The sequence below is a fragment of the Protomyctophum parallelum genome (genome assembly GCF_964188405.1).
Source record: "Protomyctophum parallelum genome assembly, chromosome: 11".
Lineage (NCBI taxonomy): Eukaryota > Metazoa > Chordata > Actinopteri > Myctophiformes > Myctophidae > Protomyctophum > Protomyctophum parallelum.
Genome location: NC_139707.1, coordinates 42,398,830 through 42,425,228, shown reverse-complemented (window position 1 = coordinate 42,425,228; position 26,399 = coordinate 42,398,830). Strand labels below are relative to the sequence as shown.

Below are 26,399 nucleotides of genomic sequence, written 5' to 3'. Positions count from 1 at the left end.
ACTGTGATAAACACGGCGGATAATAGTCTGTTTAGAGAGCCGAGACACGGCGGTTTCTGCCGGGGAAGAAGAAGAAGAGGCGGTGAGGAATTCCAGATGAGATTGCGTCGGTCAGTCGGTCTTGTCTGGCCCTTTTTTACGCCTGTTCGCCCCTCCTTTTCTACAACTTAAGCATTCTTCCGATTATATCTCTCCTGCATATCCAGTCAGGATATTGATGCCCTGAAGACAAGCATTCTGTTACACTTTAGCTATTGAAAAATAGCAGATCTACACGCTCATAGCGTGGCACTCGGTGCCGCGCTACGAGCTTGTAGGTCTTCTATTTTTGAAAAGTCGTGAAAATGTGGCACAAATCATTTACTATATATATATTCTTTCGGAGCGAACGTTTTTTAACTCAAAGCTTTGCTTCTGAGAGGGTTCCTGGAATAACACATTTTCAGACGGGGGTCGGCGGCCAATTACATTGGGGTTACATCGGGGTCCTTGACGTGACATGAAATAATATTTCATGTCATTTCATATTCCTGAAAACCCTATGTTTCTATGTCAGTGGTACTCAATAGTATTGAGTACTCAATACTATTGAGTACCACTGACATAGAAACATAGGGTTTTCAGAAAACCTTTTGGATTTAGAAGACATTTTTTAAATTCAGATCAGGTCTACATTGCTGTCACGTCCGTGTCACTGTTATAGAGCTGCATGATTATGGCAAAACTTATTATGGGTCCATACTGAGATCAGATCAGGAAATTATTACCTTTTTAAACACAACAAAGATCTCATCTTAATGCAAGATTATTCCGATTTTGACTAAAAAGGTTTTCACATTCTTCAGACACATGGCAGGCCCATCTTTTTTTCCTCCCGATGCCGAACTTTTGAAAATCACCCGATCGGCCCTGATTTCCGATGATCGGATCGGGACAACCATACCTGGCAAGATCTCTTTATCACCTCCTCTCTTCTTGCAATGTCCTTCCTGTTTCTCACCTGCTTTCTCTCTCTCTATTCTGTTGTTGCCATAGTCTCTTTCTCTGTGTGTGTGTGTGTGTGTTTTCCCCTTTTTTTCAGCCTCTACCTCAGCATAATATTTCCCTGCCTACAGTATATATATATAATATATATATATATATACACACTGCAGCGGGAGCTGCATACTGTACAGTACATCAGCTGAACCCAGCCTTTATCTGGTGTTCGTAGTGTTGAAGCATTACAGTCACCGCACTGGGAATGGGGCCCATATACAAGTGAATGAAATAGTTCCGGCATACCATAACAAAAAAAGAACAAACGCAAACAAGAAAATGCTCGTGAAAATGCAGATGCTCACACACAGGCATCACCTGAGGACGATTCTACAAATACCTTCTAAATCCTGACAGTTGTCTGAAAAACCTATGTTTCTATACGTCAGCATGGTGCTCAACCCCAGAATTATCTGTGTATTTGGCCGTGGACTCCAATTTGAAATGATGTAGTTCCAAGGAGGACCCCCCAGAAGCAAAGGTATGTGTAATAGATCAGTGTCTTCTAGGTGAAAGCGCATGCCACTGATTGAGAATATTATTTCCACCTGTGCTGATTAGCAAGATCCCCTGCAGCCTGTTGTAGCCTCTGAGTGTGCTGTGTGTGTGTGTGTGTGTTGAGTTCTGCTTTGAGAGTCACCAAGTAAAGACCTGTGTTTGAATGCTCTCCAAACAAAGTGTGGTTATTTAGAGTCCCAGAATATTACAGTATGAGTTATGAGACCGGGCGTACTCGGTCGCTGCACCCAGACGTTTGGAACGCCCTGCCACTGGTTGTGAAAGCTGCACCTTCTATATGGACATTTTTAAATCTCGTCTAAAAACACAACGTGTTCTCCCTGGCCTTTTAACACCACATGCCCCTCCCCACTTTTTAATCATGTGTTGCTGTGCTCTCTTGTCTTGTTCTGTACTTCTTTTATTTTACTTGTGAAAAATGTTTTTACTGTATCTTTTTGTGCATTTTTTTTTATGCTGTCCAGCACTTTGGTCAACCTTGGTTGTTTTAAATGTGCTCTAGAAATAAAATGTACTTGACTTGACTAAAACGTTTGTTGTGAAAGAATACCTATCAAAAGATTTTGGAACACAGACCAGGCTTTCCTCCGTGGTGGAAAGCCTGCAGGTGACGCGATGTTAATTCCTCTCAAAGGAGCGAGGGCTACCTGTTGCTCCTATACTGTATATGGAACAACTATGAGAGTATAGCAGCACACGAGAAGGCACTCTATCTCCTCAGAGAGAGAGAGAGAGAGGATTCGAGGCCACGGTCGGGGTATAAATGTCCACAGGGAACAAAATATCTCTTTCTCGGCCCCGACGATAAAGTTATTCTTATACTCTCGCTGTGCTCGATGGTATCCTTCTGTGAAACCACACTGCAGGCACCCGTGGCGAGATAAGGACATTGAAATACTATTTGACACACACTAGAGAGAACATAACCCCCCCACCCCCTCCCAAGGCACAGGGGTCGCTGTTTCCTTTTAACATTTCCATTAACCCGAAGCAGAAAGCCATGCTCTGCGCTTGATTAAGGGCCTACACCTGGATCAGTGTGATCTAGGGTTGAGCGGCCTGTGGTTATGCCCACAGTTAACCTCCATTAATGTCCTTTTATACCAGATAGAAGCTACATATATATATATATATAGCTCCACTGTCTCTAATAGAGCCCCTCATAAACGCAGGCGGACAGGGTCAGGGGAAGAAGTTGAATACGACACGCGCGTCACGCGTGTGTACGCACGACAACAAACCCATGCGCGCAGCGTGACTGTAAATCACGACAGCCCGCCCCCACACATGCACGTCGTGTGAGCATTAAGCATTAAGAATGAACACGCACACACACACACACACACACGAATACACATTTCACGGTGAAGCAGGGGTCAAAGCAAAAGGGCAAGTCTCTATATTGCGCTCGTGTTTAAGACCAGTTAAACTTAATGACCTCCTTCATTCCTCCGGGCCTTTCAAATAAACTACGACGTTAGCCCTCCTTCGCGGAAACCGGGGATGTAGTTTGGCCTTTTTTAATGCTGTCCGTACCGAGGCAGGAGGTGGTGTCGGCTTTTTTAACAGGACGTGATAAAATGTAGATAATCTCACGCCCACTTGAGGGGATGATGGTGTATAGGTTTATTAAAAGGAAATGAGCCCATTGGTCGGGACGAGCTAATCTAATTCTAGTAGGGTTTAGCTTTAATAGAGGAGTTGGCCCCGGCGCTGTTGTCTTGCAATAAGGCAAATCGCTGTCCTCCGTCAGGATAGAGAGGGCTCGGCGAGGGAAGCATTTAATGGGGTGTGACTTCTAAATGTTAAACATTAACAGAAAATGTTAAGCCTTTTTAGAGAGATCTTCAGCCACTTATAAACCACAATACAATGTAGCTACCCTGTGGGCATGCCAGGGCATAACAGGTGAACAATGCGGTGGGAATAGCCCGATCTACAAAATTGCAGCATGTTGCGTTGTGTGAGCTTGTAGCCGACTGTAGATCAGCTATTTTCGGCTAGGGGTCAATGAGGTATAGAGGACAGGTTTTACATATTTTGTACACTGAGGAAAATAATCTCTCATGAGATACAGTGGGCATACAGTAAATAACTTTAGACAGTCAGTCGGTTTAGTCCTGCCCAGAGTAATCCAGTACGAGAGAGGAGGCGACACTATAGCGTTGACTCCATGGAATGCGGAAGTGCTCATTCTATCTCAATGGGATATAATAGTTCCAATGTTTGGAACTATATATAGGAAGTGCTCATTCTATCTCAATAGGATATAATAGTCCCAATGTTTGGAACTATATATAGGAAGTGCTCATTCTATCTCAATGGGATATAATAGTTACAATGTTTGGAACTATATATAGGAAGTGCTCATTCTATCTCAATGGGATATAATAGTTCCAATGTTTGGAACTATATATAGGAAGTGCTCATTCTATCTCAATGGGATATAATAGTTACAATGTTTGGAACTATATATAGGAAGTGCTCATTCTATCTCAATGGGATATAATAGTTCCAATGTTTGGAACTATATATAGGAAGTGCTCATTCTATCTCAATGGGATATATAGTTCCAATGTTTGGAACTATATACAGCCCATAGCGCCAAAGATCAAAGCGTGTCGCCACTCTCTTACTGGACTACTCTGGTCCTGCCACCTGACGGTGACATATCGAGTGATATTGCTAGTGGCGGTGATGTCAGTTCAAACCCCGGACACAGCAAAATACAGGCTTTCATTTAATAAAGTGCAACACACACACACACACACACACACACACACACACACACACACACACACACACACTCTGCTACAAATGTGGTCAGGTCGGTTGTCAAAAAAATAATCACCACAGGTGTGTATAGCAAATCTAGGAAGATGAGAACTTGCAATATATATATCCCATTCTGGGCGGGAACCCCTTTTGGTGTTTAAAACATTACGTTATAATTTAGCTATTGAAAATGAACTTGTAGCTATGAACTTGTAGGTCTGCTATTTTTGATTTTTTTTTTAAATGTGCCTCAAATCTTTCAGAAAAATGTCATGATTTAGAAAAGATATTTTTTTAATTTCGACGTCAGGCCTGAATGGGATATATACATGTATATATTTGTTGTCACATCAAAGTGGATGGTAACAGAACAGACGCCATAGGATGAGATCCACCCCGCTCCACCAGTCCGTGGCACACTAAAACACTGGATCATCAAGACCTGAGCGCCAGAGAGAGAAAATGACTTCCTCCGTTCTGACGAGTCATTGACATTCCATTACGGGGGAACATGGGAAGAGGGACCGCAGGCAGTTTTTTTATGATTGTGTGCGTTTTGTTTGTGTACAGTTTGTGTGCAGCCATCTGCGTGTGTGTGTGCGTGCGTGCGTGTGCACGTACTGTATGTGTATTGTGTGCGCGGATGCGTGCATTGCATACACAAAGTGCACAGCACGCTATGGGTGGTATAGTGATGGAAGTGTGATTTCCCAGTGCCATTTTGCCTCTGCATACAAGCACGGCATGTTGCCTGTCAACACCGACGTCAAGAACACCATAGGAGCCTCCGAGCAACAACACACCACACAGCTGGCATATGGCACTCCTTATTTCCTTCCCCATTTCTTTCTTCCTTCCTTTCTTTCTTTCTTTCTTTCTTTCTTTCTTTCTTTCTCCTCACTGTTTCTTTCTTTCCTCCGGAGACGTTATAGAAGGACATTTTACCGCTGGAAGAAACCGCAGTCACTCAATGTTAATAGTATTTGTAGTAGATAAGAGTAGCACAATTTGAACTTTGCACCCTAAAGGCCAGAATAATAATGAAGTCTGTATGTGTTTGACTCATAGAGTAATAAAAGGATAGAGACCGAACCGGAGCGTTAGCCCACCCACCACCAAAAACCCCCAGGAAAGTGTTTATTGTGTCCTAAACATTAAAAATCATCATTAAAATAAGCTCTGGTTGCAAAAGGGGTGAAGTGGCCCTTTATGGCAGTGGTTCCCAAAGTGGGGTCCGGGGACCCCCAGGGGACCTTGAAGGAGTCCCAGGGGGTCCCCAGCTAAATGATAGTTTGGAACCAAATGGACCCTTATGGGTCTGTAACTCTGATAGTTTATAAACGGAACCAAATGGATCCGTTTGTACACTCTCGGAGTTCAATTAACATTGATTTTACAATATAAATTGGGGTCCCAGAGATAGAAATGCCATTAACTGTGGGGGTCTGTAGGACTAATATGCATGACAAACTGGGGGTCCTTGAAATTAAAACGGGTTGAGAATCATTGCTAGAGCCGTAAAAATCTTCTCTTTTGGGGGTCCCTGGCATGTATTTTCAAATGGGGATCCGCGTGAAAACCTTTGGGAATCACTGCTTTAAGGTTTAAACCTGCCATAACAGAGCAGCTGTGTGAATGTGCTCGTCAAAAAGGTTGGGTCTGCATGGTTTCATTTCCACGTATAGTCACTTCTCTCAGTGTTGACAGGCAACCAACACTTTAATATCCAGAAACAAATTGGCAGCTGGAATTACACTTCCATCACTATAGCAATGTTTATGCCAATTTTCTCCCTCGATATATTCTCCCTCTTTACCTGCCTGCCTCTCTCTCTCTCTCTCTCTCTCTCTCTCTCTCTCTCTCTCTCTCTCTCTCCCCCTCCCTCTCCCCATCCATTCCATGCTCTCCCCTTCCCTCCCCCTGTGTCATTAGCGTGCACTGTGTATATTTATAACCCCATAAAGCTTTTATGGCCCCCGCCATTACGGAACATTGGAGGTCATGTTGACAACAAACGTGCTAGGATACTGTAGCCAAAGCACATACTGGGCGAATACGCATGTATACCCAGAGCATTTGCTCTGCAAACAGACAAACAAACTTCATAATGCAAACACCAAATGAACAAATGAGTTTACAACCTCCACCACGCGTAATGGTGCCAGACAAAAACAAAACAGGCATAAAAATAAAAATAAACAAGCTATCTGAACAGAGGGGGGAAATAACACACTTAGGAGAGAAGGAAATATCCTGTAAAAAGTTAATTTGCGGGATGGACTCGAATGTCGCAGACTTATACAGCCGGTGGTGTCGCTTGCAGAAATAATTACTCTGCGGCTGGCTTCGAGAGGGGGCAGAATAAAAAACGCATCGTTTGGGTTTGGAAACGTTTACCGTGTGGCACTATATATAATAAAATAGCTTGAGCCCCCACAGCCCAAAGTGAACGCACACATACAGTACAATGCTCTCTGCTGCGATGGGAACGGTGATAAAGTGAGATCTACTGTATCTGCCTCCTATCTGCCTCATACTTATCGAGCTATGCCGGTGATAAAAATGCTGGCCATCAATCACTGGGGGCAGCCAATCCGGAAGCTATGCTTATGGGATTACAAACCCAGCCTTTTATCCAATAGCAGACAATACTATGGTGGGGATATACTGTATAAAATGCTGTACGCACACGCACGTGCACACACACACACACACACACACACACACACACACACACACACACACACACACACACTACACACTACACAATACATTTTCTCATCTGTGCTGTGGGGGCGAAAAGGCAAAAAGGACAGAAAAAGGCTTCGAGTCAAAGTCGAGTCAAAGTCATACGATTTGTTCTCCGCATTTGACCCGTCTCTTGGAGCGGTGAGCTGCAGCCGCGCCGCGCTCGGGAAAGGCTTGACCTTTTTCCCCGTCGACCCTATTCAGAGCAGCTGACCCAGCAGACCCATACACTCCGCTGCTCCGGGCCCATCACACCAGCTCCATGGAGCCCAGCTATAGGGGTCGCCTCGGGGGCTGAGGCACTCTTAACCCCCCCTGCGGGTCTCGCACTGAAGACCCCTCTGACGGAGGCTGCGTGAATTCATGTTTCATCGCAGTGTGCTCACCACGTTAAGAGCAAGGGCGAGAGAGAGAGAGAGAGAGAGAGAGAGAGAGAGATAGGGTCGGATGTGAGAGAGAGAGAGTGTTGACCTTGGCCTTTGGATATTTAGTTCTCTAAAGGCGTCGTAACCTTAAAATGTTCAGCGTGGCACGGCAGGCTGTAAAGTGCCGAGCTGGAGGAAAAGAGATGGTTCAACTTTCTCCGGCAATTAACATGGCAGCAGGACATCACTGCGGTGAGGGAGGAGTGTGGTGTGTGTGTGCGTGCGTGTGTGCGTGCGTGCGTGTGTGTGTGTGCGTGCGTGCGTGTGTGTACGTTCATGTACACAAGCATCCAATGCCTCCTCGTTTACAAATGACTAAATATTGGAAATGTCCCCCTGAAGACTTACCTGTGACGGTGAGCTCGGTGGTCTTTCGAACGACGAAGCCTCCATACTGGACCTCACAGGTGTAATTCCCAATGTCGTCTTCTTTCACGTCCCGGATGGACAAAGTGTCTCTCTTCTGGAAGATGGTGGCTCGCCACTGCTTCGGACGACACTCCTGCACAACCAAAGAAGGAGATGGAGAGGTCAGACTTTCAACTGCTCGCAAAACCTCGGCCTCAAGGCCTCCATGTTTAACACATTTTGGTGCTAGTCACAGTTATACTCGTCCTAGAAATGAATTACGCGGGGCGCTCATGACGAGTAGTTTGATATCGTCATAAGAAAGCCTCGCTTGTGTTTCATGTTTGGAATCGCTCCGGTTGCCACGGACGCCTCGCCAGCACTGCTTCCGTTTCTCCATAGCCGCTAGCTTCCGTATTAGCCGCGGCCTTGTGCGCGCTCTTTTATCGGAAACTACGACGCTGTCCGTGGTTTTGAACAAATGGCCGACGTTCGGAGCTCATTTGTGTTTATCCGGTGATCCCGATCGGAGCAAGGATTGGCCTCATTTTAGCTCGCCAGCATCGACGCTAATACTTTCGCATCCAAGATGGAAGCCAAAACCGGACGCGCGTCATAGTGGAATTGATTCTCCATCACCACCAACACCAATTTCGTCCACCAGGTACAGTAGCACTCAATGTGTTAATAACTCCCGCGAGTTATGACTCAAAAAGCTCCGATCCAAAATGACAGGCAACAGACGCTGCTAGCCAGATGGGAATGTGTATAGAATATATTGCACATGGCCCCGGGAACGCAATATTCCGTGCAAGCATGACATCAATCATTCCCTATGAAACTAAAGACCTCCGCTTCACTTCATCATGAATTACTGCCATAATTCAAAAAGACCCCAGAAGTGGTTCTCTAGTTGGCCACAAAAGGGATTGTGTGTCACCGGGGCGTTACGGGGAGAGAATTGAGAATGTGAGGGTAAAAAGCGTGGCATTTCTATCACGTGATAAAGCCCACATGGTATAAGATTATAAGGTTTGCCAAACAACAGTCGCCCTCCTTATCCGATAAAGGTTTATTGCACTGAACTGAATATTCTCCATTCAATATTATTGCGAGGGCACAGAGGGGCTTTGGATGTTATTTGCCGAGGTGCCTTTGTTTGTGTACTGTGCAGACGTGTGTGCGTGCGTGCGTGTGCGTGTGTGTGTGTACTGGGCCAGAGTATAGTGCACGTGACTCCGCCACTTTGCTCCTTGCCTCTAAGCTTCCTCTACCCTGCTCTGGCAGGGACATCCCAGTCTCGTGGTGGATTCTATTCCCACCATCGCTCCTGCCTCTGGCAAAACCTCGGAATTCAATCAGCGTTGAGGCTCCACAGCGATCCAAATAACTCTGGGTTCCAGCGCTCCCAGTCATTACCTGGGCCTTAATTGAATCCCGTGGAAAACCTAGAGGTCGAGGCCCGGTTGCAGTTAATCTAACTGTTACTGCTTGATCTGCCTGTGATTATAGTTTGTCCTGAGCCCCTTCTCCCTGGGATGCTCTGCTCTGTGTGGTCCGCAGGCCACGGCTGACCCGGCGAAGGTGAGAAGAACCCAGGTAATATAAGAGAGGAGGGGACGACGAGGAGGAGGAGGAACAGAGAGGACATCTGGAGGACGTTCCAACGCTCGTCCCACGGGGGGCAGAGAGTGACATCGCAACAATTTTCTCCCTCACAAGTTTTGTGTTATCATAATGAAAGCCTGCATCTCTACGTTGGGATGCGTGGAGAGAGATGCCCTTGGATGCCCATCCTCTTCCTCCGGGCACTCGTCGCGTTTCAGTATTCTCTTCAGATGACTTGAACGCTGCGGTGTGGTGGTTGCACTGACTGCACACACACAGAGACCCTTATGTAATTCGCCGTCGTCATTTCCATATCCCCATGCATAATCTCCTCCAAGTGATCTGGACTGGAACCCGCATCGAACAAGGCTTTTAACCAATTTTGACCTGAGATCAGATTCTAAAAATGTCTTCTATACATCCTGACAGTTTTCTGAAAAAGCTATGTTTCTATGTCAGTCGTTCTTTGATTTTTTCAAAAATAGCAGACCTACAAGCTCTTAGCGCGCCACTCGGTGGCGTGCTATGAGCTTGTAGATCTGCTATTTTTCAATAGCTAAAGCATGACATAACGCTAACACCAAAAGGGGTTCCCGCACAGAATGGGTTAAGCATAAATAGCCGTGGAATTAGATGAAAACAAAGCAAATGAACCGTTCAATATTATTTCTCGCTTGTATAATCACGGGGGGACAGACATCCTCTCCTCTATACCCCCCCCCCCCTCCCTCCCTCCCCCAGGTGACAAATACAATATTACAATGCATAAAATGATACATAAAAGACTATACCGAAAACAAATTGTGAATTACGAAACGGCACACGGAAAACACACAAAAAGTACATGCACAAAAGAAAGCATGCGCAAATGCGAACACATATACACAGAGGCAGATACAGTACACACAGACACATGCACGTACTGTACAGTACATGCTCACGCACATGCACACGCACATGCACACACACGTGGTGGTATTCACTAGGATCAGAAGCGTGGACGGGCTGGTCGGAGAATGACAATTACAGTTCCGCAGATATAGCCTCCGAGGTTCATTGAGGACAAAATTGGTTTCATTTGTTTGTTTTTTTCTTTTTACACACACACATTTATCGCCACTTTTGTTTCTTCCGTTTAAAATCCAACCAACCGTGATGCAATAACAACTCATCCGCCTCGTCTAATATTTATGAAAATAATATTGGTTTAGTGTAGTTGCACAGATGATGTACACTACAGTGTGATCCCAATTTGTCCAGTGACACGTGCAAGCTGCTATACTTTGTCAGGCAAAGGGAAGATATTTTCGATTGTATTGAGCAATTATTTCCCTGTCAAGATGAGGCAAAACGTTACCCAATTCTTTTTTATCAAACTGGAGTCCAATCCAATCCAATCCACTTTATTTATGAAGCACATTTTTATACAACAAGGTTGAAACAAAGTGCTGTACACAAAGAAATACTAAAAAAGCAACGACAACAGTACATAGACAGGGCGCATAAGGACACAATGCAGTGGAAGCAGCAACTCCTAATCAGTATGTTCAAATGCCGAAGGAGTACAAGTGAGTTTTCAGACGTGATTTAAACACAGAAAAGGATTGAGAAGCTCTGACATGAGGTGGAAGTTCATTCCACAGTGTGGGTGCTACAACAGAAAATGACCTATCCCCCCCGGGATTTCAGCTTGGATTTAGGGACCTTGAGAAGTGACTGGTCAGTCGACCTCAGGGCCCTTGTCGATACTTTGGGAGTTACAAGTTCCGAAATATAGACTGGTGCCAACCCATTTACAAACATAAAAGAAATATAGACTGGTGCCAACCCATTTACAAACATAAAATAAATATAGACTGGTGCCAACCCATTTACAAACATAAAAGAAATATAGACTGGTGCCAACCCATTTACAAACATAAAAGAAATATAGACTGGTGCCAACAGTTTACAGACTTAAAAGCAAACATTAAAATCTTGTGTGGTATGAAAATATATTTTCACCACAGACACTAAAGCCAGGGAGGCCAGGAAGGAAACAAATGTGTCGTGGAGCGGCCAATTCAAATTTAGGTCATTTTTATTTTTTATTTTAGGTTTTATGACCTCAATTACACCCACACAACCTGAACCTTTGCACATTCAAGTGGATTTTCTGTGGTCTGGAGTTTTCTCTGGGGTTTGGAAGTCTTTTGAGCTGCAATGAAAACAGGCAAACCAGGCCTCAACAGTGACATCTGCTGGCAAATCCCATTGGCATAGATGGGATTTGTGGAGTCTTACATCACAGTCCACAGGGAAACCAGAGCACTTGTTTGAGCCAGAAAACCCCAGACCACAGACACTCTACTGAATGTTACAGACTTAATGCTTTTAAGTCTGTAAACTGTTGGCACCAGTCTATATTTCGGAACTTGTAATTCCCAAAGTATCGACAACGGCCCTGAGGTCGACTGAACAGTCACTTCTCAAGATCCCTAAATCCAAGCTGAAATCCCGGGGGGATAGGTCATTTTCTGTTGTAGCACCCTCACTGTGGAATGAACTTCCACCTCATGTCAGAGCTTCTCAATCCTTATTGTCTGTGTTTAAATCACGTCTGAAAACTCACTTGTACTCCATTTGAACATACTGATTAAGAGTGCTTCCACTGCATTGTGTCCTTATGTTGCCCTGTTTATGTACTGTTGTTGTTGTTTTTTTCTTGATATTCTAGTATTTCTTTGTGTACAGCACTTTGTTTCAACCTTGTTGTATAAAAATGTGCTTTATAAATAAAGTGGATTGGATTGGATAAAACTTCAGGTTTTTTGAGGGGGCAATTGAGCTACAAAAAAAACAAAATTACAAAAAGTAGTTTTTTATGTCACAATCCCATTAAAGGAAGCCATGTGGCATTTTTAAGTATCCTGGAAGAACAATGTGCACCCCAAAATAATGATACTTAAGAGAATGTCTCTCTAAAAGGTTGATGCAATTCTACATGCCCTCTTTAGAGGCCCAGAACATTTACATGCAAAAGTGCCCGTCGTAAAGTGCTGGAGTTTTATCTATTCAGCGGAATGCATAATTGACTGCTATTATGACACTAGTACCCATGTCTATTTGTTTTATTACTCTGGCCCAATCTGCCTTCAAATGCATATGCGTTGGAGGGAGTGCACTTTGCCCTGTTTCTGAGTGAGATTGCGGTCAAAGTGCATACACATTTCTTAAGCTCCTGTGGGCGTTTGTTTAAGTTCTGTTTGCTCAATGCGTGGTGGAAAAGAACGTTACAGTTCTGTGCTGCACAGAATACTGTATTCCAACCAGTGTTGTTTTTAGTATTAGTCCTAGTCTCCTGAATAGTTGTCATTTCGTTTTACTCACATTTTAGTCACCTGGAACTAGTGTTAGTCTAGTTTTAGTCGACTAAAATATCATAAGATTTTAGTCGACTAAATCTACAGTTGATTTAGTCGAACAAAATTTATTTTGGCGGGCCTTGATGCCGTCATAGTTTTTTTCACTTGCTGAAAATAGACTATCTAGAGCGGCTATTTTCAGCATGCAACTAATTGTGAAATGACTTATACTAGATCTCTTGTCCACTATTCCCTTCCTAGTCTCTCAAGACAGACTGTTGCCTCGAGGAACAACAGGGGGAGGCGCTGTTTTCCCGAATATTTGACGATGGGATTCTCAGATTGGTCCCTTCCTAACATTTTAGCCATAGAAATCAACACCGTCTTCCAGGAGTGTCCCACCTTGTACCAGACGATGTCCGGCTCCTTGCCGGGCTCCATGTAGTCGTCGATGTCGGGACAGAGGATGTCTTTGCTCTTGCTGAGCTCAGCCTTCTCTGCTCTCCTCATGTCGGAGTTGTAGCACAGGTCGGTGTCGTTCTCCGCCACCGTCAGAGACATGGACACCTTCATGCAGTAGGTGGAGTTCCTGCGGAAAGTCACACAAAAAGAGAGAGATACTCAGTGAACCTTTGCTTGACAACATGGATCATTCATGAGACATTATCGCACATCACTGGCACACACACACACACACACACTGCGAGGAGTAGGGGGGTACTGTCCATGGTGCTGAAAACTCAGGCAGAAGAGAGGTATCCTCACACTCTGTCTACACAGAGACCACCACAACATATACGGTTTATGGTATCATAAAAACAGTATGTTCTGTCAGACAGAAGCACATTACACATTACATTACGCTTGCTCATTATTACTCCCAACAAAATCTCTTTCTCTTCCCTCTCTCTCTCTCTCCTATCTCGTCTCCAATTGCATGGCATGGCAAAAAGAAAAACAGAATGACGACCACTAAACAAAACAAGCAGCATTCTCTACTCTACACAAACACAATCACAACATTCACATTCCTGTCACACACACACACACACACACACACACTAACACATACACACAGACGGGCAGGGGGGAAAAAAACATATGCATACACAAGCAGGATCTAATACATCTCTTTTTATTCATCTCTCTCTCTCTCTCTCTCTCTCTCTCTAAACCATTCAAAACCCCGGCACCCCATCTCCCCCCCCCCCCCACACACACACACACACACACACACACACACCCCTCCCCCGCCCCCTCCAACCGCTGTGTATTTGTGGTGGGGTTAATAATAAGGAGGTGTTCAGCAGCTTTACCGAGTCAATGACTCACGCTCACGACCACTATTGGATTTATAGAGAGGAGAGAGATGAGAGAGAGAGGAGGGATTGGGGGTGGTTGGGGGTGGGGTTGGGTTGGTGGGATGACAGCCCAGGCCTGGGAATGCTAATCAGAGGAGGAGGAGGAGGAGAGGATCACGGGCCGGATCACGAACCGGAGCGAGAGAGCGAGTGAGTATAGTACTGGGCCCCCAGCGGAAGGCGCTGCGAGAAAGCTGCTTCATCATCACTATAACCCATTCAGGACGGGTCGGGGTCGGGAACCCCTTTTGGGTGTGTTTTAAAGCAGCTATATACTTTTAGCAGCTGTTATTTAATGCTATACTTTTAAGCTATTGAAAAATAGCAGATCTACAAGCTCATAGCGCGGCCCCGAGTGCCACGCTACGGGTTTTTGTTTTGAAAGAAAATCGTGAAAATGCGGGGCGCAAATTTGGAATATGTATTCTTTCAGAGCGAACGTTTTTAACTCAAATCTTTGCTTCTTGGGGTGCCTGGAACTACATATTTTCAGATGGCGGATATTTTCAGATGGCGGCCAAATAACAACATTTTTGGGGTCCTTGACATAAAATAGTTTGAGAACCACAGGTTTTTCAGAAAACTGTCACTGACATTTTGTAGAAGCTGGTCTAACTGGGATAATGATGCAGCTAATGCCCTGACCAAGTCTCTGTACAACTGTACCCTCAGTAACGAAGCTTTCTAATTAACACTGTAATTATCAGCTCTCCCCTTCTAACGATCGACCTCTCCAAACTCTGTGAGGGGCCCCTGTTGTCGCCAGTTATCCCTCTAGAACTTCTTTGTCATTTTTTGAGCTGGGCATCATAGCCCCTCCTATATGCAGGTCAAGCTTTTCGTCTCCTCATAGCTGTCAGTGTTATTTTTGCATGGCTGTGTTGTTGAACACTTGGGCTTCGTACACACACATAAAGAACAACTGTTCTGTGCTCTGCCTGTGTTTCATGGCCCGCCCCAATGCTTTTCCAATGGAAGTCACGTGGTTTGAACAAACACTCGTGTGTGCGGCCATGAAACACAGGCAGAGCACAGAACAGTTGTTCTTTATGTGTTCATGAAGCCTAACACAGCTTAACGTGGGAAAGGTTACACGACTGACCCGCCCAGGTGATGGCAATATAATACTAATGACCGTAGTCTGAGGCCTCGTTCACACGTATCAAACACAATCAAACAAATGTTTGGTATTCTTTTTGTTTTTTGGGCCACCACAATGCTTTTCCAATGGGAGTCACATGGTTTGACCAAACATTTGTGTTTGATTGCTGATTGCTGGTGGTGACTTCCCCCCATCAAACAAAACTGTTTGGTCAAACCATGTGACTCCCATTGTGGTGGCCTAAAATGTGTTTGATCTGTGTTTGATACGTGTGAATGAGGCCTTACATGGAAACTGCTGTCGGGCGGTCGTTTCTCCCTCTGTCATTTCCTCTTATTTCTAGTTCCATTAAATAATGTCATGCACATTTGGTCCAACTGGTGCATGGCCTACCTCACCTCAGGCCTGGCTGACTACATTGAGAAGACATGTTATGATGCTCCTGCAACTGAAATGATCAATTATTTATATGGAGAAATGCCGTCGTCATTTAACATGCATCTCAATGGGGTGAGAAGGACAGCTTATTGCCCAGCTGTCTCCTCGCTGCTCTAACGTGCCTATATTGGACAAGGGCGGGTTGGGGCGCTCCCCCTTAGCGAAGGGCAGAGGAGCAAAGGACACCTCTCTTATGAGTGGACTGCACTCATCCCACCACTTGCCTTCCAGCACATTTTTTTATTTAACTTTTAGACATAGTCTCTTGAATACTTTTCATTCAGATTTAGTCACATTTTAGTCACCTGGAATGTTTTAGTGTTTTTAGTCAGGGTTCTCAACCTGGGGGGTCGCGACCTCTCAGGGGGTCCCGAAGTTGAGAACCCCTGATTTAGTCGACCAACATGTATTTTGGCAGGGCCTTGATGCCGTCGTAATGGCTGATTTTACACTTGCTGAAAATAGCCGATCTACAAGCTCACAACGCGGCGTGAGCTTGTAGATCTGCGATTTCCAGCGGCGCAAACCTTAGCGTAAAATGACTTACACTGAACCTCTTGTCCACTGTAGTCCCTTCCTAACATTTTGTCGAGTTTTTATTTGTTTGACGAAATTGTCAATATATTTAGTCTCAGTGTTATAGTCACCATACCCTGAGCTAACGTGTTAGGTTTCTGGTCTAGAGGGGGCGGGTCGCGGCTCAGATTTGCGCACGCCCTGATTGGATCTCATCGATCTGTCCGTCACCCCCGGCCCCTCCTCTCCCCCCCTAGTGCAGCGCTACGTCACATCATTTGGAGCGACGCCCACCCAGAAGGGTTGACTCCCACTTTTAGACCAGAGCGGCCAATGCGTTCCTCCAGGCTTTCAATTTTTTGCACCAACAAAAATGAAAGCCTGGTACCGAGGCTATAGTCACCATAGCTTCGTTTTCAAAGTCGTCAAAATCAACACTGCATGCTATCATGCTCATACTCATGATCACCATTGCGACAGTCATCGTCGGCCAGGAATGTCACCTCCTTCATCCTCACCAATCAGGCATCAGCGCCTTCATGACCGATACCCCCTGTTGCCCTGTCAACACAGTGCCATTCTAAATCCAGCCTGAGGGTGTGTGTGTGTGTGTGTGTGTGTGTGTGTTACTACCCCTGTCTGTCTATCTGTCCTCTCTTACACACAGCGGGGCTGTGTACGCGCGGCGGTGACCTGCGTGTACACACATGCCCATGTGGACTTTCATTTCATTTCATTACATTACATTTACTGCCGGCCAGATGCTCCCATTCACCGTAAATGACAGGGTTTTCATATGATCTACTCAGGTTATGGAAGCAATAAGGGGAGTCACCTCTCTCGTATAAACACCTCTGACCCCCGCGGCCATAAAACACTGGCGCACGCCCCAGCTGCGTCTCCCCGCGGCTCAGCGATACATCCCTGGTATATAGACGGCATGCGAGGGGCAGAGGGACTCCATGTGTGGAATGAGAGTTAACCCATTCTGACCTGAGATCAGATTCACACGAGGTTTCCACTGGACACACACTGGTCTGATGAACCCATTCTGACCTGAGATCAGATTTAATTTAATTCTTCGATTTTTCAAAAATAGCAGACCTACAAGCTCGTAGATCTGCTATTTTTCAATATCTAAAGCATGACATGATGCCGACACCAAAATGGGTTCCCGTTCAGAATGGGTTAACACACGGCGTGCATTGTACTGTACAGCCGAAGGCTGACTGCAAAGGGCATCGCGGAAAAATGCTGTAGGCGTGCACGTCGGAGTGGTCTGCGAAGATTATACCCGACCCAAGGCCCTCTGTGTCCTCTCTCGGTTTGTGTTTGGATGTGTGGTATGGTATTCTATCGACTCAATTCCACCGATATTGCACTGAGAGATATAAGTGTAGGAGGCGTTTGCAACAACACGTCAAAACGTCGAGACCTCATGGAGCCCCGGAATGCTGCATCTATTCTGCATCGATATGAACAGTGTTGAAAATGCAAGCTTATATACAGTATGCCTACATGTTGTAGGATGCGCATCAGCGTTCTGAGCTTGTAGATCGGCTATTTCCAGCACACAACACGGCCATTACTTATGAAGTATAAATCGAGCTCAACGGGTCCTTTTGGCTAGGGATTATGTGATACGCACGTAAGTCCCAATACTGTACATGTTTTACTTTATGATTACCTGTTTTTATAGAAGTGTACATTTGTGCGTCTCTAAATGTTCTGATGAATTGAAAATGCTGGACCCTGTTGTAAACAGTGTGCAAGTGCTTAAAATCATGTTGTGTCCCGAGTAACAGTTGTTTGTATTGACCCGTGCCTTCGTTTGAAATGTACCCCATTCTACATACTGTGAAATAAAAAATCACACCTGTGTGAACCGAGTGGTGCAACTCTCCTCTCTCTCTCCAACCCCCCCCCCCCTCCCCCTCCTCTGTCTCTCTCTCTCTCTCTCTCTCTCTCTCTCTCTCTCTCTCTCATTAGCAGGCAACAGGCACCACTAATACTATCTCTCTCTCTCTCTCTCGCTCTCTCTCTCTCTCTCTCTCTCTCTCTCTCTCTCTCTCTCTCTCTCTCTCTCTCTCTCTCTGTTTCTGGCAAACAGCGCCCCTACTGGTACTAATAGTCATGCACTCTTGCTCATGGCCACATAGGTACGCACGGACATTGCTGGTTGTAGGAGTGGTTGCACCACTCAAACATTCAATCAATCAATCAAATGCACAAACGCACGCACGCACAGCACAGTCAGCTCTACACACTTCGGCATAAACGTTGTCACCATGAGGAGATTATCAGCAACGACCTCTCTCACAGGCAACACACCTGAGCCTTTAGAAGGTTCCTCAGGGAGCCCCACGCCTCTCTCCGTGCTAAACGGGCGCACGGCGCGGCGCGGGGGGGGGCGGGGAGGCGTCAGCGGTCATTTGATTTGATGGACGGTTGGGGGTCGACGCTCCGTCCTGTGGCGTGCGTGCGTGCGTGCGTCGCTGACGTCCTGTCACACGCTCGCTATTTGAGTGGCGCTGGCATTTTGGCACATTAGCCCATTCTGAACGGGAACCCATTTCGGCGTTAGCATCACGTCATGCTTTAGCTATTGAAAAACAGCAGATCTACAAGCTCATAGCGCGCCACCGAGTGGCGCGCTACGAGCTTGTAGGTCTGCTATTTTTTGAAGAATCGAAGAACGACTGACATTTTTTTAGAATCTGATCTCAGGTCAGAATGGGTTAATCAGACCAGTTTGTGTCCTAGTGGAAACCTTGTACGAATCTGATCTCAGGTCAGAATGGGTTAGTCTGCGGATCACGTTTTGGCGGCCCCGGCTGCACGCCCCTGTATTATATCCAACATGGTGGATAATGTAATCACGGGGAAGGGGAAGTATAACAACGTGGTCTCGGCCACTCAGGAACACACACTCATTACCAGGAGAGTATATGAATTCATTCATCAGTGTGGGGGCATGCATTGAATACTGAGGCGTGTGCGTGTGTGTGTGTGTGTGTGTGTGTGTGTGTGTGTGTGTGTGTGTGTGTGTGTGCGTGCGTGCGTGCCTGACCGAGAGAGCGAAAGAAAGAAAGAGCGAGAGGAACTTAAAGGAATATTCTACATTCTATATACACTGAGATGAGATGGATGGAGGGGAACAGAAACAGAGGAGTGAAAGACTCAAAGACTCAAAGAGACAAAGCATGAGAGAGAGAGAGAGAGAGAGAGAGAGAGAGAGAGAGAGCGGAGCGGAGCGGCAGAGAGAACACACAGTGAGATTGCTATGTAAATGAAGTCACCTTCACACCACCAAGTGGCGATTAGACTTAAATTTTTCCAGACAGAGAAGGACAAAGATAAACTCTTCACACGCACACATTGCGCTCTCACATCCATAAATGCATGTGCGATCACGTGACGAGATTCACATGCAAACATGCTATATGCGCGGGCAGATACACACACACACACACACACGCACGCGCACACACACACACACACACACACACACACACACACATACGCAAATGCTTTAGGGATTCATGGTGAGCCTCCATATCTCCTTCTGAGGAGAAACATCTGGAGGGGCCTCGGTGCAAAGCCAAACTCTACACAGGGGGGGGTTGGTTTAACCCATTCTGACCTGAGATCAGATTCTAAAAATGTCTATTACATCCTGACAGTTTCATTATTAACCCATTCTGACCTGAGATCAGATTCTAAAAGTGTCTTCGATTTTTCAAAAATAGCAGACCTACAAGCTCATAGCGCGCCACTCGGTGGCGCGCTATGAGCTTGTAGATCTGCTATTTTTCAATAGCTAAAGCATAACATGATGCTGACACCAAAATGGGTGCCCGGTCAGGTTGGTTTAATCAACATTCATGCAGTCCCCACAGCACCGCGACACCACCAGCGCGCTATACTATAGCCTCTGTATGTAAACTGTCAGTGTTAACCCATTCTGACCGGAGATCAGATTCATACGAGGTTTCCACTGGACACACACACTGGTCTGATGAACCCATTCTGACCTGAGATCAGATTCTAAAAAATGTCAGTCGTTCTTCGATTTTTTTCAAAAATAGCAGACCTACAAGCTCGTAGCGCGCCACTCGGTGGCGCGATATGAGCTTGTAGATCTGCTATTTTTCAATAGCTTAAAGCATAACATGATGCTAACACCAAAATTGGTTCCCGTTCAGAATGGGTTAAGTCCGATTTAGTGCGAGAGCCTCACCAAGTGCACCAGAATGGTGCGTCTATAACATCCAATGAAGCCGCGTCGTGTGAACGGACATTATATACCCAGCCTAATCTGGTTCAGATGGAAAACGGGAGGTCATTTGTCTGGAATGCATTGAAATAACATTTTGAGATATGACCCCATATGCCTGCACATATATACATACTAGCGTGCATTGTAGAAATCCACCGCGCAGTCTAATTGCCAGCTAATATGTTTTTAATTGCACATTGTCGGTTAATGAGATTCCAGTAATTATGCACAATGTAACTAAATATGTATTTCTGCATATTTAGCTCATTAGCCCATTCTGGGCGGGAACCCCTTTTGGTGTTTATATAGCATTATGTTATGCTTTAGCTATTGAAAAATAGCAGATCTGGGACTTCCGGTTATGACGCCAGCAGGATAGCAGCATAGTGAGGGAGCTCCCGACCAGAAATTGACAGAGAGCCCCACAAACAGTGAAATTATCGTTCAAACTTTAATCTAAAATAACGAGAGAGGGGCAGAAATGTCTAACAACAAAGGCATTAAGAAAAAACCCACCAAAACTCCGAACAAACACGGCGGAGGCGAGAGAAGCCACAGCAGTTCTCCGGAGCAGCACGAGAGGCAAGATGGCGGCGCCCGCACAGAGGAAAAGAATACAGACTTGGCTACAGTCCTCAGAGAACTACGGGACTTCAGACGAGATAACAGAAGCCAACTCGAAGATATTAAAGAAGAAATCAAGAAAACAAACACAAGAATGGATGAAGCAGAGGGTCGAATCACAAAGGCGGAGGAAAGAATCCAGAACACAGAGGACGTCACGTCGGAGATGCTAAAGCTGTTAGCTCAATTTGACACCAAAATGATTGACCAAGATTGTCGCTCCCGACGCGAATCTGTCCGTATATATGGGGTCTCAGAAGGGAAAGAAAGTGACTCCACATCAATGAACGATTTCGTGGAAAAACTACTACAAGAGGGGCTGGGATTGCCGAACACAGAGCCCCTCCACATACAGAGATCACATCGCTCCCTAGGCCCCAAACCACCGACAGACGCCCCACCAAGATCTATCGTGGCCAAATTCCTTAGTTTCAAAACCAAAGAAATGGTGCTCAGAACGGCGTGGCAGAAAAAAGGCTTCACGTGGAAGGACAACAGAATTAATCTAGACCAAGACCACCCCCCACGTGTTCTTCAGAAGCGTCGAGATTATGCAGAAGCACGCCATTTATTGAAGGACCGAAGCATATCATTTAAAACTCTCCATCCAGCCCGTTTAAGAGTGGACTACAGCGAGGGAACCAAGATCTACGACACGGCGGAGGAGGCAACACAAGACATGGCGAAGAGAGGCTTCTCTATCACTGTGATTCAAACCCCGGGGACACTGATGGAACAACTGAGACAACTGACATGGCAGAAGAACACCCGACGTGGGGACGGACGAGCACTCCGGCCGAGATACAACGCGAGTTACAAAGACAAGCTGCAGACCTTCAAAAGAAGAGGGACAACACCACCACCACCCGAAGATGCAGAGGCCAGAGGACAGGACACTGATAAGTAACAGTTAGTGAGATGAGAACGTGATGAATGCACGGTTTAGAAATGACACTGGGAATGGTGAGTCCAATTTAAAGTCAAAATATGTTTTCTTCTTTTTGGTTTAGGAAAAACAGGGTAAATAATTCGTATGCATATATATTTACCTAGCCTAAGGGTTTACTAAAGGATAAAATACTAATAGGTCGGGAAGCAAAAACATGAGACCTAACTATGTTGTTAATTTTAAGGCCCCCCCCTGCCAGCCTAGAGAGGGGGGGTTACCCTTGTTGAGCTGGTGTAGGGTCACACGAGGGACCTCTACCTTGAAGTCTAGAGATGCACTTTTCATTTTATTTTATATTTTTCTTCTTGTATGTTTTTTTGTATATTTGCAGCTTGTTTGGGCAACTAGGGAGATGCTTTTCACATACATGTTGAATATGCAGGGCATAACCTAAATGCAGGATATAAAGATAGTTTCATTTAATGTAAATGGTTTAATTAATCCAATTAAGAGAGGAAGGATACTTTCGAAATTGAGGAAGGACAAGGTACAAATAGCATATTTACAAGAGACCCACCTCAATGATACAGAGCACGCCAAATTGAACAAGTCAGGTTTCAAATATGTATACTCATCTTCTTACAAGTCCGGTCCCAGGAGAGGAGTAGCCATACTGATCTCACACACAGTCAATTATGAACACATATCAGAGGTTAAAGACAAGGAAGGCAGATTTGTATTGATAATAGGGAAAATAGAGGGGACCATAGTAAGTTTACTGAATGTGTATGCCCCTCCAGGAAGCGACTGGTCATTCTACAAACAAATATTCGATATAATGGTGACAAAATCACAGGGCATCCTCATCAATGCTGCTGATTATAATTTTCGATTAATACCACATTTGGATGCTTCTGGAGGCAATCCGGAACCCAAACCCATAGCCAAGAAAGCAACTGCACTGATGAAGGAAGTAGGAATAATAGATGTTTGGAGAGAAATGTACCCGACCAGCCGAGACTACACTCATTATAGTGCTCCACATTCGGTATATTCTAGGATAGACTATTTCTTCGTTCTCAATAGAGACTTTCACAAAATAAAGCACTGTAGCATAGGCCCGATAGCTCTGTCAGACCATAGCCCTATTTACATGACTATATGCCTTAATGGAAAACCGAGGTCCACGCTATGGAGATTTAATTCAAGTATTTTAAATAATCCAACAACTAAAGCTGAACTAAAAAAAGACATAGAAACATATCTTGAGCTGAATGACAATGGTGAAGTAACACCGTCAGTGCTCTGGGACGCCCTTAAGGCTGTGATGAGAGGCAAAATTATTTCCATCACTGCCCAAGCCAAGAAACTGAGGAGACAACTGACACATGATTTGGAAATTAAATTGAAACACCTACAAAGAAATCATGCCAATAGCCTGGACCTCGGGGTAAAGCGGGAGATGAAGGAAATAAGGAACAATTTGGAGGATTTGGGGACACAGGAAATAAAAAAGAAAATGCTGTTCACCAAGCAACGCTATTATGAGGTGGGAGGAAAGTCAATGCGACTACTAGCTTACAAATTGAGAAAGCAACAAGCAGACAATACCATTTTAAAAATAAAGAATCCTGAATCTGGTGTAATAGAGACTAGCCAGGAGAAAATAAAAGAGAGTTTTAACACTTTTTACAAGAAATTATACTCCCAACCACAAACTAATAACGAACCTCAGGTTGACTCTTTTCTTGCGTCTCTTGACCTGCCTACTGTCACGGAAAACCAAAACAAAGATTTAATAGCCAGAATAACAATAGAAGAAATAGAAGCAGCGATTTCCAGGCTGAAGGGAGGCAAATCGCCAGGTACAGACGGCTTCACGGCTGAGTGGTATAAGGGTTTGAGAGAGGATTTGGTACCCGTTCTATTAAGAGCCTTTAACTGGGTAATGCAGACAGGGGAGACACCGTCTTCCTGGAAGGAAGCAATAATCTCAGTTATTCCGAAAGAAGGAAAGGATAAAGTCGAGTGTAACAGTTACAGACCCATCAGTTTATTAAATTTAGATTATAAATTATTCACGTCCATATTGGCACAAAGATTAGATGAGATTTTAATTTGTATCATTTCAAAAGCGCAAACAGGTTTCATTCGCCAAAGGCAAACACAAGATAATATCAAAAGAACTCTACACATTGTTAGCCAAATAGTCCAGAGTGGAGAGGAGGCAGCTTTACTAAGCCTTGATGCCCATAAAGCCTATGATTCAGTATTTTGGAGCTTCCTATTCAAGGTATTAAAGAAGTTCGGGTTTCATAAGTCTATTATCAAGACATTCCAGGCGTTATATAAAAATCCATCTGCTAGAATAAAAATTAATGGTGACTTGACGGAATCTTTTACTCTGGAACGTGGTGTCAGACAGGGCTGCAGCGCTTCTTGCAGCCTCTTCGCAATTTTCATTGAACCATTAAGTCAAATGATAAGACAAAATAGAAATATTAAAGGTGTAAACATGGCAGACGGTGAACACAAGTTGGCATTATTCGCAGATGATTTATTAATATATTCAACACAGCCCACACAATCGATTCCAACTCTAATGGAGGGACTAGAGAAATACGGATCTTTTTCAGGCTACAAGCTCAATATTGAAAAGACCCAGGTTATCACTTTTAACTATAATCCACCTGAGACTATGTTGGGGAAATACGACCTAAAATGGGACGCAGACTCGATACGGTACCTGGGAATTGTCCTGCCTAAAGTTATATCTAAAATAACAGATCTTAATTATGGCCCCCTGAATGATAAAATAAAAGACGATCTGGCGCGTTGGAGCCTCGTCCCTTTTTTGAGTCTTAGTTCCAGGATAGACTCGGTCAAAATGAACATCCTACCAAGGTTATTGTACTTATTCCAATCCCTCCCAGTCGAGGTGACAACCAACCAATTTAAAGAATGGGACAAATTAATATCCAGGTTCATATGGCAGGGGAGGCGACCCAGAGTTAGATATAAAACTTTACAATTAAAAAGGGGAGCAGGGGGACTGGGCCTCCCCTGTCTATTTGACTACTACTGTGCCGCTCAATTGAGGACTCTTGTGTACTGGTGTACGCCTTCATATTCAGCAAGGTGGAAAGACATTGAGGCAGCATGGGCTCGGGAGGTACCACTAGCCGCCATAATTGGGGATGATAGGTTAATAAAAAATATGAAAGATAGAAATAACCCCTGGATTAATACAGCATTAAAGATTTGGCAAGAAACACTGAAAAAACGTGACCTCAAAAATGGTGCCAGAATGCTGAGATGGTGTGCGTACGACACGGATTTTATTCCAAACAGAACTGATTGTCGATTTAGGGGTTGGATCTCTAAAGGTATAACCAATTACTACACTTTTGTACACAAGGGGGCACTCAAGAGCTTTGAATCTGTTCAGAAGAAACATGGCTTGGATAAGAGTGATTTTTACAGGTTTCTACAGCTTCGACACTATATAAATCAGACTCTGAGCGGTGCCTTGTTTTTGGAGTCTTCAGACCTCATGAGGGTGTTCTTGTCGGCAGGAGACTCTCCTACATGCAGTAGGATTATCTCTAGACTGTATAATGGTCTCCAGCAGAACACAACTGAAAATACGATATATGTCAAAGAAAAATGGGAAAGAGAAGGGAATTTTACCATAACTGAAGAAGAATGGGAGAAAACTTGCAATTCGCTTTGGGAGTCAACATGTTCAAACATGTGGAGAGAATTTAATTGGAAAAATCATATACGGTATTTTATAACACCTCTGCAAAAGAGATATAGAGGTACAGGAGTAGACTGCTGGAGATCATGCAATCACAATGCAGCGAACCATTTTCATGTGTTTTGGGAATGTCCAGTTCTAGATACATTTTGGAAGGAAATACATGATCATTTGGAAGCTGTGTTTGGGATCATCATCCCCTTTCAGTTCGATACATTATACCTAGGTAACCTCCCATATGACTCATTTGATGCTAATGATAGAAAATTAATTCTGACCCTCCTGGTCGCTAGCAAGAAGGCTATCACTAGAAAGTGGCTGCAGCCACAACCACCCACAGTAGAAGAATGGATCGAGATAATCCATGACATATACAAGATGGAAAAATTGACATACTCACTCAGATCACAGGAAGAAAAGTTCCTCTGGATCTGGATTAAATGGACTGAATATATTGCACCTGTCCGATCAGACTTTTGCTGAATAGGTAGTTTGTTATCACTCATCCTGTGCCTCTTCCTACTTTTGTTTCTATTTATTTTTTCACTCTCTTTTCTTTTATTGTATCTTGCCGAATGTATGACCCTGTTTTTGTTTCCAAATAAGTGTATTGTAAGTTTGTGAA

The 26,399-nt window shown here is 44.6% G+C and overlaps 2 protein-coding genes across 3 annotated transcripts in view; both read right to left on the bottom strand.

The window, feature by feature from the left end:
• LOC310866873 (filamin A-interacting protein 1-like) overlaps nt 1–26,399 on the bottom strand; it is a 493,882-nt gene that overhangs the window by 180,176 nt on the left and 287,307 nt on the right. The window lies entirely within an intron of this gene.
• The window catches only part of il1rapl1a (interleukin 1 receptor accessory protein-like 1a), a gene marked incomplete at both ends in the record, with an annotated part of 249,055 nt that overhangs the window by 143,943 nt on the left and 78,713 nt on the right, over nt 1–26,399 (bottom strand). Inside the window, 2 exons of the mRNA XM_083777221.1 lie at nt 7,854–8,007; nt 13,208–13,394. Of these exons, the coding sequence (XP_083633347.1) occupies nt 7,854–8,007; nt 13,208–13,394 (341 nt within the window). The remainder of the gene's footprint in view (nt 1–7,853; nt 8,008–13,207; nt 13,395–26,399) is intronic.